Source organism: Caretta caretta, chromosome 7 (assembly GCF_965140235.1).
Source record: "Caretta caretta isolate rCarCar2 chromosome 7, rCarCar1.hap1, whole genome shotgun sequence".
NCBI lineage: Eukaryota > Metazoa > Chordata > Testudines > Cheloniidae > Caretta > Caretta caretta.
In genome coordinates this window covers 42,708,448-42,725,428 of record NC_134212.1, presented here as the reverse complement: position 1 = coordinate 42,725,428, position 16,981 = coordinate 42,708,448, and the positions used below count along the sequence as shown (strand labels likewise).

Genomic DNA, 16,981 nt, shown 5'->3' with positions numbered 1-16,981 from the left:
GAGCACCCACAGGGATACTACTCAAAGAAGAACAGCTACCTACCTGGCAGTAGAGTTGAGAAGATTAGTTTTCTGTATACTATCTTATACTGCCACCTATCACCATACTATTGAGATCCTTCCACATAAAATTAATAGCAACTGCAAAAATCTCTAGTGGACTTCATGGAGTCTCTACAGGGTCAAATCCCTGTTTGGGGGTAATTTGGAGGGGTAAGGAGGAGTTGACAAGGTTTAGGAATTAAAAGGGTGCTTATATTGTGACCATCAATGCTTCAAACATTCAAGGCAATATAAAAATGCTGCGTCTTTTTGATTAAAAGAAGAGTACTTGTGGCACCTTAGAGACTAACCAAATTTATTTGAGCATAAGCTTTCGTGAGCTACAGCTCCGATGAAGTGAGCTGTAGCTCACGAAAGCTTATGCTCAAATAAATTGGTTAGTCTCTAAGGTGCCACAAGTACTCCTTTTCTTTTTGCGAATACAGACTAACACGGCTGTTACTCTGAAACCTATTTTTGGTTACAAATTAGATGCTTAGAATGCAAAAGCAGCTTTTGAAAAAATTAAAAACAGACAGTGTGAGTTTTCTATTACAGTACAGTAGTGCCTACAGGCCCAAATGAGCCCGGTGCCCCATTGTGGTTTACACATAGTAACGATAGTCCCGGTCCTAACCGGCATATAATGTGTCATTATTATTTCTGTTAGTGCTAGGTAATAGTACACTATAGAAAAATACAGGAGTGTCACAGCCTGTTCAGACTAGCAGTTTGTTCTGTATCAAAGGCAAGTGTTAGGGTAAACTTATTTAATAGTATTACAACAAAAATCCAAGCAATGTAATGAATTCCAGTTACATTAAACAAGGTTCTTTAACCTTTCAACAAATATCAGTAAGAGATGGCAGAAAACTATGCAAACTAAAGAGCTGTAGTCTAGCACCAGGCCTGAAGAAGAGCCTCAGCTAGCCACCAGAGAAGGAGAAAAGGTGGCAGAGTAAAGACGAAAAACCTCAGATTTTATAGACTAACTGAAATAACTCCACCTCATGTTTGAGCATTTTATCCAAAACTTGTTTCCTAGAGCGTTTGGCTAGGAGGAATCTAGCCAATGCAATCTATGGAATAACTCTAAAAGGTATCGTTACTAGCAACTCAGCTCTGGAGTTTTTTTTTCTTTTTCCACTCCAGTGTTCACTGTATTACTAGTGCCAATAACTATGTTCTCCACAAAACAGATGTGGAGTCATGACCTCTTTACTTTTCCAGGCTGGACACCCTGCCAGCAATGAGTACTCTACTGACAAAGCAACATTATGTTCAGCTGCACTATTTTTCCACCTAATTCACAGCTGCAGGAAAATCTAAAGCACCAGCCGAAGTAATTTACAAAATTATTAGGCTAACAGTTTTAAGCATCATATTTCAATCCAGGTGACAATCAACTTTCTTTTGGGAAAGTGTGTTTGCTTAGCACCTAGTGGCTAAGTTATATCATTTTTAGAGTTCATATTTCAGCACTAGATCAGAAGAGAAATACTAATATGTCATACAAATCATGAGCTGGAGTTTACACCAGCAATGGGTAAATCACCTTTTAAAAAAAGATAACTGACTTTGCTTTTATTTTAATCTATAAATGGATAAACAGGCTACCCCCTTCTGAAAAACAGGAGCTAGAACCACTGTCACCTTAGCAAAAATGAAGGGGCAATGGCAAACTGAAAGCTTGACCCTGAACTACCGAACAAATATTCCAGTTAGCTAGCGGATGAATGTGAAGGTGCAGGATGGCATCCTACAGACCCAGAGCACAAAGAAACTCCTCTTAGGTTCACCCCCTGGATCACAGAACAAAGGGACTGGAGGAAAATATGAACAGTTAAGGTTGTTAAGGTCCAGCATGGGGTGGAAACAAAACAACTTCAGCTATAATTGGGAATCAGCAAAGAAATTCATCAAGTGACTTGCCAGTATCTCCTAGGTCACCATCTACACAAATTCAAAGAGGGAGGCGGAGGAAAGAAATTCACCAGTACAGAAAACTGAGTGAAGAACTACTTCCATGTAGCTGCCACGTAGCTGCCGTCGGGTAAATTTCAGGGTAGAGATTTTGCAGGCCCATGAGAAATCATTTTATGGTGGGAGAGTCTGTGGATGACGGGAGGACATGCAGAGTAGGTAAGGATACCACGACTGTCTGGGCCAAGATGTATGACCCGTGCATTATCGTCTATGATCTTCCGAAGAACCCTGTGTAGCAGAGGGATTGGTGGGAAGGCATACAGGAGAGAGTTGTTCCATGGGATGAGGAACATGTCTGCTAGGGGTGCAGTCCCGAGTCCTGCTCTGGAGCAAAACAGGTGACATTTTCGATTCTGGGTTGTGGCAAAGAGGTCTATTGATGGGGTGCCCCAGAGGGAGAAGAGCTGTGGAAGTACTGCGGGGTGCAGTTCCCATTCATGTTCTGTCGAAAAGTGACTGCTGAGTGCGTCGGCAGTAGTATTGTGGCAGCCCAGTAGGTATGAGGCAATGATTTGTATTTGATGTTGTATGCACCAATTCCATAGTCAGATGGCTTCTATGCATAGGGAATGTGATCGGGCTCCCCCTTGTCTGTTGATGTAAAACATACATGCTATGTTGTTTGTTAAGACCCGAATAGATTTGTTCTTTATGAGGTGAAGAAAGTGAAGGCGTGCTCGTTGCACTGCTCTGAGCTCTAAGAGATTTATGTGTAGGCACATCTCTGATGTGGACCACCAGCCTTGTGCCCTGTGTCCCCCTAGATGTGTTCCCCAGCCGATTAGGGAAGCGTCCGTGGTGAGTGTGAGCATTGGGGATCATTGCTGGAAGGGAATGCCTGTGCAGAGGTTTTCTGGTCTTGTCCACCAGTGTAGGGAAGCTAGAACATTGGGAGGAGGAGGAGGAGTTAGCATCATCCCTAAGGTGTGTCTGTTGGGTTTGAAGTTGGAGTTGAGCCAGCCCTGAAGACATCTCATGTGTAGCCTGGCGTGCTGGACCACGAAGGTGGTGTATCAGCTGTGTGATAGCGAGGAACCTGCGATTTGGGAGTGAGGCTCTGCTTCGGATTGAGTCCAGATGAGCTCCAATTAACTCGATCTGTTGTGTAGGCATCAGGGTGTCCAGACATTTATCTGGAGGCCTAGGCTGTGAAAGAGGGAGATGGCGAAATGGGTAACTTGAAGTGTCTCGCCATAGGAGTTGCCCTTGATGAGGCAATTGTCCAGGTAGGGTAAAAGCGTGATTCCATGTCTGTGGAGGTGAACCACGAACATGGCTAGAGTCTTGGTGCTGTGGAGAGTCAGAAAGGAAAAACTCTGTATTGAAAATGGTTGTGACTGATTGTGGATCGTAGGAAGCGTCTGTGAGCTGGTTGAATTGGTATATGAAAATAAGCTTCCTGTAGGTCAAGGGCTGTGAACCAGTCCCCTTGATCCAGTGCATCCAGTCCAGTGATCCAGTCCAGTCCCCTTGATAATGTACCCAGTGTGACCATCTTGAATTTTTGTATCCTCACGAATTTGTTCGGTCGGCGTAGGTCCAGTATAGGCCTCCATCCCCCGGTCTTTTTCTGGGTCAGAAAGTAATGGGGGTAGAACCCTTTACCTCGATGTTGTGTCAGCAGTTTCCACTGCGCCTAGTTGTAGAAGGTGAGCCACTTCTACGCGAAGTGCTCGTGAGAGGAAGAGGGACAGGGAAGGGTAGGATATAAAGGGGATAGAGTAACTGGACTGAACTGTTTTGAGGACCCAGCGGTCCTGTGTAATCCGCTGCCAGGCATGTTGGAAACCCGGGAGGTGGTGGCCAAACGGCCAAGTAGGTGGTGAATTCAAGGGGAGGTCCTGCAGACCCTCAACTAATGTTTCAAAATTGTTGTTTATTCCTCGGTGGGTGGGAGGTGGTTGCTTGAGCTTGATTTTGTCTGCGCTTAGGTGGTCTACTGCGACTCCTCGTTATGTCATATGATTTGGGTTGAGGCTAATAATACTGTTGTGTGCGTGGTCTTTGGTAGGGTTGGTATTGTTGTCGCCTGGGAAAAGATGGGTGAATGCCCAGGGTGCGCAGTGTCACTCTAGAACCTTTCATGGTGTGGAGGGAAGATCTTTAGTGGTGTGGTGTAGGGATGCCAGATGCAGAGAGCCATGAAGATTTGCACATAAACACAGCAGTTGCAGTAGTACAGGCTGCTGTGTCTAGAGCCGCTTGTAGGGCCGTTCTAGAAATTAATTGGTCCTCAACCAGGATTGATTTGAAGTCTGCTCTCCTGCCCTCTGGAATGTAGAAGGCAAATTTGAAATGTTTATTGTAATTATCGAAATCATAGCTGGCAAGGAGGGCAGAATAATTCGCAATTCTGAATTGTAAAGTGGAGGATGTGTAAACCTTGCAACCGAAGAAATCAAGGCGTTTAAAGTCCTTGTCTTGCGGAGTGGGCCGATATTGCAGCTGTTTTGTCCGTTGTGCAACTGCATCCATGACAGGAGAGTTCGGTTGTGGATGAGAACATAGGAAGTCAGCATCATTAGTGGGAACATAGTATTTACATTCAGCCTTTTGCAAGTTGGTAATAAAGAAGCTGGAGTCTGCCAGAGAGTGTCAGCTGGCTCCAAGAGTGCCTCGTTTATGGGGAGCGCGATCTTTGAGGGTGCAGAGGGTTGAAGGATTCTGAGGAGTTTGTGTTGTGTTTCCTGAACCACTTCCAAAGGGGATGTCTTGACGGAGTGCCACCCTCTTGAAAAGTTCTTGAAATTGTTTACAGTCATCCACGTTCTGTGGAGGCAGAGGGAAGAGGGCTCCGTCTGGAGCTGATGGAGAGTCGGATATGGTCCGTAGCTCATGTTCTCAGGAGGGGGCTCAGTAGAGATCAAGGCACAGAAGGAGGTAGTGGTTTGGTAGAAGAGGTCTGAGGGTGAGTGGTAGGAGGATGTGGCCAAGGGTACCACTGACACCAAGGCATAGGGTAGGAGAACCCAGGTGCCATCCGCGGAGGGGTGAAGTAGGGAAACAGACTGGTGGTTGTAAGCCATGCCCTGAGGCGGAAAAGGTTCCGGTGGAGAAGGAGAGGCAGGTGGGGAGAACTCCACCTGCTGCTGTACATCAGGTTCGCTATCAGTAAAGGTAGCCAGTTCAGGTGGGGAGAGCGGCTGTTCAAAAAATGAGCCCTGTGTGTCCAGGAGTGGGGAGTTAGGCTCAGGTGGTACTGAGAGGTCACCTTGAGTGAGAAACTGTTGCTCCTGCTCCCTGGGCTGCGCTGAGCCTGAACTGTGCTCTAGCGCATTGTCAATTGAAAGCCTCACTGGTGCCCCGGGGTGTGTGAAGCAGCCCTGCAGGGGGTCTGCTGCTGGTGCCGGGGCGCGAGGCAGGCTCGGTGCCGACTTTCTTCCCGGCACTGGGGCAGAGCGCGCAGTCCTCACTGCGGCTATTTTTAGCGCTGAAGCGCTCGGGGCCGCGGAAGCCTTCCCAGCACAGCTGAGGTGCTGTGACAGCCTGAGCCACCCACCTTCTGCGCTGTCAATACAGAGGGTAAGGATCTCGTGGGAGACCCTGTACTCTTGCTAAAGTTTCTCCTCGAAGACTGTTGGGCTTCTTGCATCTGCTACAGAGAGGGTGAAGCCATGCTCCCAATTAGCTCTGATCTGGCCGGGGAGAGTGAGGGAGAGGGTTTAACTTTCCCCGTCTCCGAAGGCGGCTGCAGAGATTTTTCCATTAGTAACATTTTAAGCCGCAGGTCCCTGTTGCGACGAGCTCTGGTCTTGAGGCTTGCATAGTGAAGGCATTTTGCAGGGACGTGTGTTTCGCCAAGGCACTTCACACATCGTGAGTGCCTATGAGATCTTGGCATGGAGTCCTGACTGGAAACACACTTCTTGAATCCTGAAGCCCTTGGCATATTGAATTAGAAATGGTAGGGGAAAGTGTCTCAGCAGGAGACAAGCCTGAGGCAATAAGTGGTTTTTTGTTTGTTTTTAAACTAAGTAACTAAACTATGTAACTATTCTAAAGAAAGGGAAACAACTGGGATGTAACTAATAACTATTTCTATGTTCTTTGTTACTGTTTCCTACAGAGACCAGGGAAGAGAGGCAGCACTGCCCCGAGTCCCGTCTTCAGCCAAGGACGGTTGAGAAGGAACTGAGGAGGATGCGGGATGCATGCACTCAGGAAGATTCCAACGAGACGGGAGATACCAACTGAGTGAATACATCCTGACCAGGCACTGCTACTGAAGATCTCCGATCAAGGTGCCAGGATGCACCGTCACCTACAGTGGAGCACCCCCAGGGACAGCACTCAAAGAAGAAAAATTGGTTATTAAATCACTTTGTCCACATAACAAAAAGACTGGGCAACTTTACACTTGACCCAAGGAGCATGTTGCAATAGAAAGGGGAGATGCATCCTCTCAAGAGTAAGTTTGCCTTTTGTCACTGTGCAATCAGTACATGTCATACTCCCTTTGTTCAACCCTGCCTTACTCACAATTTTTAGTACTTTCCCAAAGGCCATCACTGCACCCCAGATACAAATAATTAAGACAAAAAGAGATGGTATGACGATTTCAAGAATCTATGTAAAACTTACGAATCGCTATTTGATTTTATTAAGTCTGTATCCTTGTCTTATGACTGTCTTTTACTGTGTTCTGCCGCAGATTCATTGTGCTAAAGAGAATGGGAGTGGTACCTGCTTGTCTACCCAAGCTCCTGGTACCAGCTCCTCTCTGCACCCCACTGCCTTTCAGCCCCCTCCCAGCCATTCCACAACCCTCCTGCTCCTCTCTGCATCCCACTGCCCTTCAGCCCCCCAGCCATGCCACCCTCACCCCCAGCTCCTCTCTGCCCTTCAGCCCCCCAGCCATGCCACCCTCACCCCCAGCTCCTCTCTGCCCTTCAGCCCCCCCAGCCATTCCACAACCGTCCTGCTCCTCTCTGCATCCCACTGCCCTTCAGCCCCCCCAGCCATGCCACCTTCACCCCCAGCTCCTCTCTGCCCTTCAGCCCCCCCAGCCATGCCACCCTCACCCCCAGCTCCTCTCTGCCCTTCAGCCCCCCCAGCCATGCCACCCTCACCCCCAGCTCCTCTCTGCCCTTCAGCCCCCCCCAGCCATTCCACAACCCTCCTGCTCCTCTCTGCATCCCACTGCCCTTCAGCCCCCCCAGCCATGCCACCCTCACCCCAGCTCCTCTCTGCCCTTCAGCCCCCCCAGCCATTCCACAACCGTCCTGCTCCTCTCTGCATCCCACTGCCCTTCAGCCCCCCACAGCCATGCCACCCTCACCCCAGCTCCTCTCTGCCCTTCAGCCCCCCCAGCCATGCCACCACCACTACAACCGCCCTCCTGCTCCTCTCTGCACCCCACTGCCCTTTGCATGCCCCCCCCACCTCCTCATGCCTCACGTGCCCTGCCATGGCTGAAGGGTCATGGCTCCTTGGGACTGTTCCACTGAGACCAAGAGTAGAGCGTGCAGCTCGCCGCTGAGCCAAGCCCGCAGCTCGACTCTCTGCTGGCAGGAGGCAGGAAATGCAGGGTTTAAAATTCTGATGCCAGCTGTGGCATATAGCTGAGAAGGCAGCACCCCTACCGCTTTCCACAAGCATAGGCCACATTCTACCAGCCTCTGGCTGAAGTGCTGCATGTTGCAACTCAGCCCTATAGATCTCCAACCCGTGTTCACCGCTCATGATGCTGTGGAGGAGCCTGATTCCGGAGGCTGGTTTAAGATTATGATTTAAAATAAGCTTTTTTTTGGGGGGGGGGGGTGTTTTCTGGTTTCTATCTATCTAAGGTACAGTGTATACCACTTAATAGCAATCCTGATGTTAACAGCTTTCACTTAATAGCAGCACTTTGCTTAGAAACAACCTGGCCCCTTGACTTCAATGTTAATGGAACTCGGATATTGGCAACAGGCATGATACTTCATAGCAACTTATTTTTGGAAGAAAGTCCTTGGCCACAGGCAGGTTTTCAGGGCTGCACTCATGCAAGGAAGCGCTGGAACATGTCTTCCCTGGCTGCAGGCCTGCTGCAAACTTAGCTGTGACCAGAAACCAACTTCCCACACAGGAGGTAAGGGGCTGGGGCACCCACATCCCCACCAAATTTGGAGCCCTTGCCAGAGTCCTAGCACTGCAGACTGGAAGCGGAGGCTGTAGGCAGGGCAGCAGCAGCAGAGAGAGAGAGACAGAGACTGCAGCCTGGATGCTAGGGCTTTCCACAGGGAGTAGGGGCACTGAGACCCCACGGAGCTACATGCTACCTCAGGCTCTTCCTATCTTCTCTGGACTGCACCAGGGGCCCAGACTCAGCACATTCCAATGTTTCCTTCCCTAGCTGCAAAGTGCAACAAATGTAAAGGGTCTGGCTCAACAAAATAACTTACAAACCAAACAGAACAAGAACCTTTTTAAAGAAAAAAGGACTGAGGTAGTAGAGGCTCTGCTTTGCACATGGTAGAGTAAATTATTCCAATGCGAAGTGAATGCAAAGTAGATATGCAACTTCCAAAACCAAAATCACAGGCTTTTACATCAGCTGCACAAGTCTAAATGACTACATGGAGTGTAAGGCAGGGAAAGTGAGTGCCCACAAGTGTGTGGTTTGCATTACTACCCCAACTGGTGACCGAGTCTGGATGGACTTCATATTTAGCAATGCAACTGTAAGAAGTGTTACTACTTCAGTCATTTCTTGAAAATCACAACTTTATCGCTACTGTAACTCCATTGACACCATCTGCCATTATAAACAAGGTACTGACAACCATTTATGCCAGAGTATATGAATGACATGTTAACTATATATTTCATTGAACCTTTCTGAAGCTTGAGTTCAGCAAAACCTTAAACTTTAATCTCCAAAGGCTCCTGGATTATCTAAAGAATACGGTCTTAAATAGTGAAGGATTTTACATTTATAGAAATCACATTCCTGAAATTGCATTAGGCCATTCTCCCCAAGCACCTGAATTAAAGCTTTTGCGAGGTCTATAGCAGTCCAGAACGAAAGTGCATCCTTAGCCCAGCAATGCCTGCCCTTTATACTCTCAGTAGATGTCCACAGAAATGTAAATGATAAAGGCAAGAAGAATAAGCTTTTCAGGTGTAGAATGAACCGGATTCCTTGAATAGTCTGTGGTCATTACACCAACACTCTTAACAGAAGGGTCAATGTGTGTCATGATTTCTTGAATCATGATCTGGAAAAAAAAATTGTTCAAATACTGTCTAGAGTAGAGGCAGCATGATCTAGTGAACAGGACATTGGACTAGGACTTCGGAGAGAAGTTCTACTCCCCAGCTCTGCTACTGGCCTTCTTTATGATCCTTGGAGAGTCACTTTACCTCTGTGCCACCATCTCCCTTCCTACCCCGTGTGACAGATGTGATGAAATAACATGGAACTAATCACTGAATCTGAAAGTTCCAAGATCAGTTCAAACACCATTCGGCTTTAGCTAATATTCTATTTACAATGTACAAAAATAAGAGCACTAGCACAAAGACCCATACCAGATAATACTCACACACAATGAGTGCCTCTATTATTCACACTGAAACACGCATTCTGGAACATACGGTCAATCTGTAGAAAAAAATTATTAAAAAAGGCCTCTATACCTTGTGATTTATACCTATTCTACACCAAAAGCCTACTTTCCTGCAAAGATAATCACCTGTTCTTAACTGCATATATTTATGTTATAAGTTAAGTGGTTGCACTACTTCTTTTGATACAACTTTCATCTGTATACATATCTCCTTGCATCATTTTCATCAATCTCCATACCAAATTATAAATTTGGATGTTTACCTACCAGAAAATATCACTTAAAACACACAGTATAAAAATATATTAAATATTATGAACCTGCCCTGCCTTCAGGACATACATTTTTCATGACAAGTACGGCTCTATATTACTTTTTAGGTATTCCTACTGTATTTGAATTATCATTATCATTTATTATTTGATCACCAAGTGTGCTTAACACTGTACAAATAGAACATTGTGTTCACAAAGGCACTTGCTGTCCAGTCAAGAAAAGCAAACACTAAATAGATGTAATTGTTTAATCAACGGTATTTAGGGGAATTTAAAAAAAAAAAGAACAAAGTGTTCCTGGCAGCCCTGTACGAACAACCAGCAGGACTCTCCTTGGATCACACAGCCCTATTCCCCACCCTGAAAGCCAATTTGTGCACTAACGGCAGCTATTTCAGTGAAATTTAAATGTCAATACAATGCACTGTGTAAGAAAAGAAAATGATACAAAAAGTGGGCAGCATTTGATACAAAATTTAAAGACAATTTCTGTCCATTTATCTTGAAGATTATTAAAATCCTTAATGTGACTTCTGTAATATTGCTGATTAGGTACAAAAATGAGGTAGCGCTTCATTGATGAATCCATTTATTCCATTAATATTATACGGCTCTGATATACCATGATTTTTCAGTTAAAAATGAATACTAAGTAGTGGAACTGATTGCACTGAAGTAATTGAGCACTGACTGATGATGCAAATCAATATTATGAATTTTTCCGCCTTAATTTCACATTCTTGTAAACAACATATTTCCTGCTATCCTTGAGATTTAATTAGCAAATGAGATATTTATAATATTAAGGACTAATTCATCTGCATACATATGTCAGAAAGGAGAGAGTCTGGCAATTTAACTATGTGCACAGTCATAGGAATAATATTTAGCCTGCATCTGACTGGCTCAGAAGGTTAATTCCCAACAGTTTCAGGCTTTCAGATGTTACTTATATAAGGACAAATCTTGATCACTTTCATCACAATACATGATTTCATTGGGAGCAAGACAAGCAGGATCTGACCTGCTATGGGTAAAACACAGAACAGAACACTAGAAAACAGAGTTTCAAATTTGGGAATCAGTCCTGCTCCTTTAGTCATCAGGAACAGGACTGGGCTCTACACAAAATAGATTCCTGTATAATCCAACTGAAACATGTCAGCAACCGCAAATCCTTAAAGTATGTAAACTCATTAGGAGTTATGTAAATCAAGGTGACTTTACATAAGACTCTTGCTAAAAACATTAAGCATGGATTCAATTTTTTAAAAAATTCTCATATTTTCGTAACTAAAAATAAGTCCAAGTTACAAATCCATGAAGTTAGGCAGAAGCAAAGGGGAAAACAGAGCAAATATGCTCACCATGCTTCTCACAGGAATACTACAAAACGTATTTTCCCATTAAATTCCATGGGAAAAGTTATAAAAGTTTCCAAGTCTGCGGGGTGACTTCATGTGTGAAAATGGATTCATTTGTATAACAGTACCTAGATATCTCAACTACATTCAGGTCTTCTTTGTGTTCGGTATTGTACATAAATATAAGAAACTGTAAGCTCTTTGGCATATGCACTAAGACAAAAACAGTAAAAAAATTTAATAGTATCCTTATTTTACACTCTTAGAATGCAACAACTGCTTAACCTCATTCCTCTCAGTGCAATCTGACATCAGCACACAACATAATTATTCTATTTTCAGAAGAGAGAGGCAAACTAGCCCTCCTCCAGGCTCAGCCTCAGGTCTTTGCAGCATATCTGCAAAATAATTTTAGCCTCTCTAAAGTCAAGGAACCAAAGACATAGGCTTTATGAGCAGCTGAGGCACCAGGGATCCACAACAGGGGGACTGAAACTACGTTGCGGCACCTGGTTGAAATTTTAATCACTATTTTTGCAACAAAAAATTTATACAGGAAAGTTATGAACAACATTCACATTAAAGCCTGCAAAAATCAAGGAACTGAGGCAGGCAGTTTCAAAGGCCTACACTTCCTATCTCTCAGCCTCACAGTTTCTTACAATTTTCTCACATTTTTAACGTAAAAAGGAATATATTCCAAGCCTGTAACTGAGCAACAGTTTATTGAACCATATTAATATTTTCCTGAAGGCAACTGGCTGATTACTATTAATCTATTCTACTCTATCCTATCCCCATCTACACCCCACAATATTTTTTTCCCACATCAGAACCTATGAAGGTTAGTGTTATTTAAAAAGACTGAACAAAGAATCAGAGTTGCAAATCATATGGTCTTTGGCCAGGGTATGGACCAGATGACCTAATTTTTTAAATTTCTGAAAATCTATGAAATAGATACAGTATTATAAAAAGACAAGAATAACTGATCAATGCTGATTGACAAAATTAAATTAGAGACCCTCTGATTTGGTCATCAATAGTGGTTAAACCTGCAGTAATTATTTACAGTCAGGACCTGAACCACTTAACTGGGAGGCAAGACATGTTCAATTGTTAAAAAGAACCTTCCAAGGCCTTTCCAGTAGGTAATCAAAGCAACAATTCTTTTTAAGAAAATTACTCAGAATTTCAACTACAAACTGTATACTACTTATTTTAGACAAAATTGTTAGAAATAGCACATCATCTCTCCTGAACAATGTTAAGGTCTCCCACCCTCATCTCATCAATGGGAAAATGGTTAGTAGCAAAAGGTAAAATGCCAGATATGAAGAAAAGCTTTTGTGGCACACTGGAGAAGGCAGGCAAGATTAGGGTAAAAAACGTATTCATACTTCTAAAGCATCTTATATCAGAGGTACTCAGAACACTTTACATAAACACAAATTTTTCAGACTTCACAATACTCCATGATGTAGTTATAGTTCACTTTATGGACTAGGATGCTGAAAACACAGTGAAGTCACAAGTCATACAACAATAAAATGACAGTGCCTGGAATAGAATCTGGAAGTCTGACTCCTGTCTTGTGCTTTTAGATGATGAAGTAATACCCAAAGGTAATAAAACTCTACAAATATGTAACAAAATGGAAAAGATCTAGACATTCTGCAATCCAAGGCCCGGTACTCCACAATGTATTTGTAATAAACTAGAAGCCACGAAAAAAGTTGTAAGAGAATAGAGAGGGAAAAACAAACAAACAAAAATAAGCCAAACCTATTCAAATGGACACATTTAAATGAAACTGTTGCATTCATTTTAATCAGAAGAACTTTGTACCCAGACAGACAGAAGCAGCAGAGCACCAGGCTACTACCACCTTCCAGCTAAGAATTGAAAACACCACCACCAACATAAGGAAAGACCCTATGCACCCAAGTTTCTGCAAAAATATATTTTTAGGTCTGTAAAGGTCTCTCTCTCTCTCTCAAATCCATGACATTTTGCTGAAGTATTTTTATGGTATATACTACTTTATTACAAGCCAAATCCTGACCTCTTACAGAAAAACCTCCAGAGGAAAACAAAATAATTTAGTAAACCCTGAGAGTTCAAACTGGTGCAGCTGGAGATAGTGTCAGAAGGAGTTCCTTTCCTGAAGAGGGATTGGGATGAGGCTCATTGCCTTCAAACCCTCTGCTATTCCAATGAATCATTGGGAAGCATCAGGGATTTCAGAACAACTAAATGGAGGACCAAGAAATCCACACATTGCTCCCTAGATTTCTTCCTACTGGCAGCACAGCCTTATTAGCAGATCTACTCCTCCTGCCTCTCACCCATACCATAAGATTACCATCTCACCCTCAAGGGATGGAGGGTCAACAGCAAGGGCCAGGTACCTGTGATATTTAGGCCCCAGTTCAAAGCCCATTTAAGCGTGTGCTGAACAGAAGCTGGATTTCAACAAAGGACTTAAACATGTGCTTGAAGTTAAGCATAGTGCTTAATAATGCTTTACTTAATCAGGGTGTCAACTGTGACAGGCCCAGCTTTAACTGTTGCAGGAATTTCATAAACAAACCTGGGATAACATGCATGTCAAAGTGTATCCTGGCCAAGTCTTCCAAAGCACAATTAGCCAAAAATGTGTGCTTTTGCACAATTGACGGTTATTGACATTTTCACATATCTTTCTCTAGAAGTAGAGATGACAATTTGGACTCTATAGCTTAGTTCTGAGCTTGTGTTCTTGTAGTTTTGAGTTAAGTTCATAACATTACCATACTGGATTTTACACAACTCCACAGCATCTCAGACAACTAACAATTAAAAATTCAGTAAGAACCACACACTGTACATGCACCAGCACATATTTTTCATCACTTGACTTTTTTGATCTGTCCAAACTTAGCAAAATGAATGTTGATCATTAAACACCTGCCACTTATGAAATCTGAAATTTCAGAGTTCGGTTCTTAGAAGTATGCTAAATGTGTTTTAAGCTTCATTAGTATTTATCTAATTCCAAAGCCTCCAGTTTTCAACAACAAAAAAGTCACATATGGGTTAAGGTTAACCCTGGAGTCTATCCATGGCAACTATTCAGAAAGTTGTGAGCAAGTGAAAAGATAAGCTTCATTGTTAGATGGAAGGTTTTATTTATATATATATATATATAAATACAACACACACACACACACAAGCCATTTTGGTCATCCAGACATATTTCACACATGTGAATTATGAGGGAATATTTTTATTTAAATTTTTGTTTGCACTAGTATTTATAAATTAACTAAAAATAAAGATAAAATAAAAGTTATAGAATTTAAGTTTAACTCTATTGACCTTCTGGACTTTGGGAAATTTCAGCTGTGACTTGCACCCAGGAGAAAGAACAGAGAGGGGCTTACATTTTGCAGAACTTCCTTCCAAAATACAATATTGTGTACTTTAGTAAACACTGAAGTACATTTTTGGCATACTAGTCAATACCCTGGTAAGTAAACAGTATGTAGAAAAACAAGCACTCTTGCACAATCCACATGCATATGTATACAAGTTTGTGCATTCCATTTATTTGTTTATAACATAAAATGTCTGAAGTTTTCTGTTCCAAATTGTTTCATGTTTCCCAACATTAATAAGTCAATTTCTTTGTACTGGATAATGTTGTTTCTGTATACTATTAAGTTACTATTAGTTCATGCTCTACTGTCCAGCGTTGTTCTCCTTGAACACAGTATATATATATAATTTTTTCTTAATAATTAAGTGTGGCATCACTTACTTTGAAGGGTCATTCATCCATTTTAATATTTGATAGTTGTGTAAAAGTGGGTAAAGTCTAATTCTTTAACACCATCACACTTAGTAGTCCCATTTGTAACAATGGGAGCATCCCACAAGGAAGATTTGCAAGGAAATCTTGCACTTACAAGGAAGTTTAAGTCCTAGTTATTTCATTCTGCTAAAAAACAAAGTTAGGCAATACTGTTATGAAGGAAAAAGCTTTGATAAGAATGACAAGGAGAATTACCTGGTTCAGGGTTAGTATAATTTATGTTGGAAGCTTTTATGAGTTTAAATTATTTGAAAATGGAAATAGTATCTGGTTGCCAAATATTTCCATTTCAGCTACACAGTGTAAAACTTATCCTGTGCATATTTAATATATAAAAATTACCTTTGTAGCAAACATAAAAATACATAATTATTCCGTACATGATCATTTTAAGTTTCTTTCTTGGTATATTGTGACAGGAACTGAGTTCTAACAAAGTTAATCATCTTGGTCTCTGTGAAGAATATAGTGATAAGTGTTGCTGCAAAGCACAGAGCTCCCACAGTGATGTGAATCAGCCTTGCAAGCCAGCCTTTATCACAGCACAAGAATACCTACAAAGAAAACAAAGTAAGCAAGCAGTTGTAGAAAGATTACTCGTGGAGAGGTGGATGCTCTGCATCAATGACAAGTAGGCTCTAATACTTCTCTTGACCACAATACCAGTACTACTGAGGTGGTCATCCGGCTGCCAGTCTCAGGCAAGGCAATCAGATAGATTTGGCTAGCATAATTTGAACCTACAAAATATTATAGCTAATAATGGCCCTATTAATATTTTTAGAATACAATTTCTATGAAAATAAACAAACATTTGGTATATACCTGATCATTGTAGAAGTTATATGCCATCATATACCATTCACTATGCACACATGAAGCTAATTGATATACTTAGGAAAACTATTTTCTTGTTATGTGTTGAGATTAAGGCTACACATTCCTTCATTTCTGCAACCATATATCCACCTATGTTTAAAAGACGGACGTATTGGAAATCTGGGGAAAAACGGTTACCTACTTTTTGTTAACTGTTATTGTTCGAGATGTGTTGCTCATGTCAATTCCATTCTAGGTGTGTGTGCGCCCACATGCACAGTCACTGGAGATTTTTGCCTTCGCGGTATCCATAGGGTTGACAGTGATGCCCCCTTGAGTGCTGCGCTCATGTGTTGGCACATCAGGCGCCACCAGCCCTATGCCCTCTCAGTTCCTTCTTGCTGACAACTCCGACAGAGGGGCAGGAGGGTGGGTAACGGAATGGACATGAGCAACACAATCTCAAAGAACACCAGATATGAAAGGTGGGTAAGTAACCATTTTTTCTTCCAGTGCTTGCTCATGTCGACTCCATTCAAGGTGACTCACAAGCAGTATCTATGGAGGTGGACTCGGAGTTCGTGGTCGTACAGCTTGCAATACTGGTCCACCAAAGGCAGCATTGTAACAGTAGCAGATACAGGCACTAATGCAAGATGAGATTCTCTGGGTCAACACCGGACAACCTTTCATCCTGTCAGCCACTGCGACAAATAACTGTGGTGACTTATGAAAAGACTTGGTCCTCTCAATGTAGAAAGCTAGTGCCCTTCTGATGTCCAGAGAATGCAACCTGTGCTTCCTCCTCTGACTTATGAGGTTTAGGGAAGACGACAGGTAAGAATATGTCCTGAGTCATATGAAACTGCGAAACAACCTTGCGTTGGAAGGCCAGATGTGGTCGCAGTTGAACCTTGTTGTTGTAGACCGTGTAGGGTGGCTCCGAGGCAAGGGCCCTAATCTCGGAGACCCTGTGGGCAGACATTTTTACCACCAAGAAAGTGACCTTTCAGGAGAGGAGGGAGCAAGAAGCCAGAAGCTAGAAGGGGGCTCCCGTGGTCCGCAACAGCACAAGATTGAGGTCCCACA

The 16,981-nt window shown here is 43.0% G+C and overlaps 1 protein-coding gene across 2 annotated transcripts in view; it reads right to left on the bottom strand.

The window, feature by feature from the left end:
- The window catches only part of RFT1 (RFT1 glycolipid translocator homolog), a 57,682-nt gene that overhangs the window by 9,706 nt on the left and 30,995 nt on the right, over nucleotides 1–16,981 (bottom strand). The window contains exon 13 of one of the 2 annotated variants that reach the window (XM_048856671.2): nucleotides 14,466–15,627. The exons of the other annotated variant lie outside the window; for it this stretch is intronic. Within the exon in view, the coding sequence (XP_048712628.1) occupies nucleotides 15,463–15,627 (165 nt within the window). The 3' untranslated portion in view covers nucleotides 14,466–15,462. Of the gene's footprint in view, nucleotides 1–14,465; nucleotides 15,628–16,981 lie in introns of those variants that run through there. 2 annotated transcript variants of the gene reach the window in all.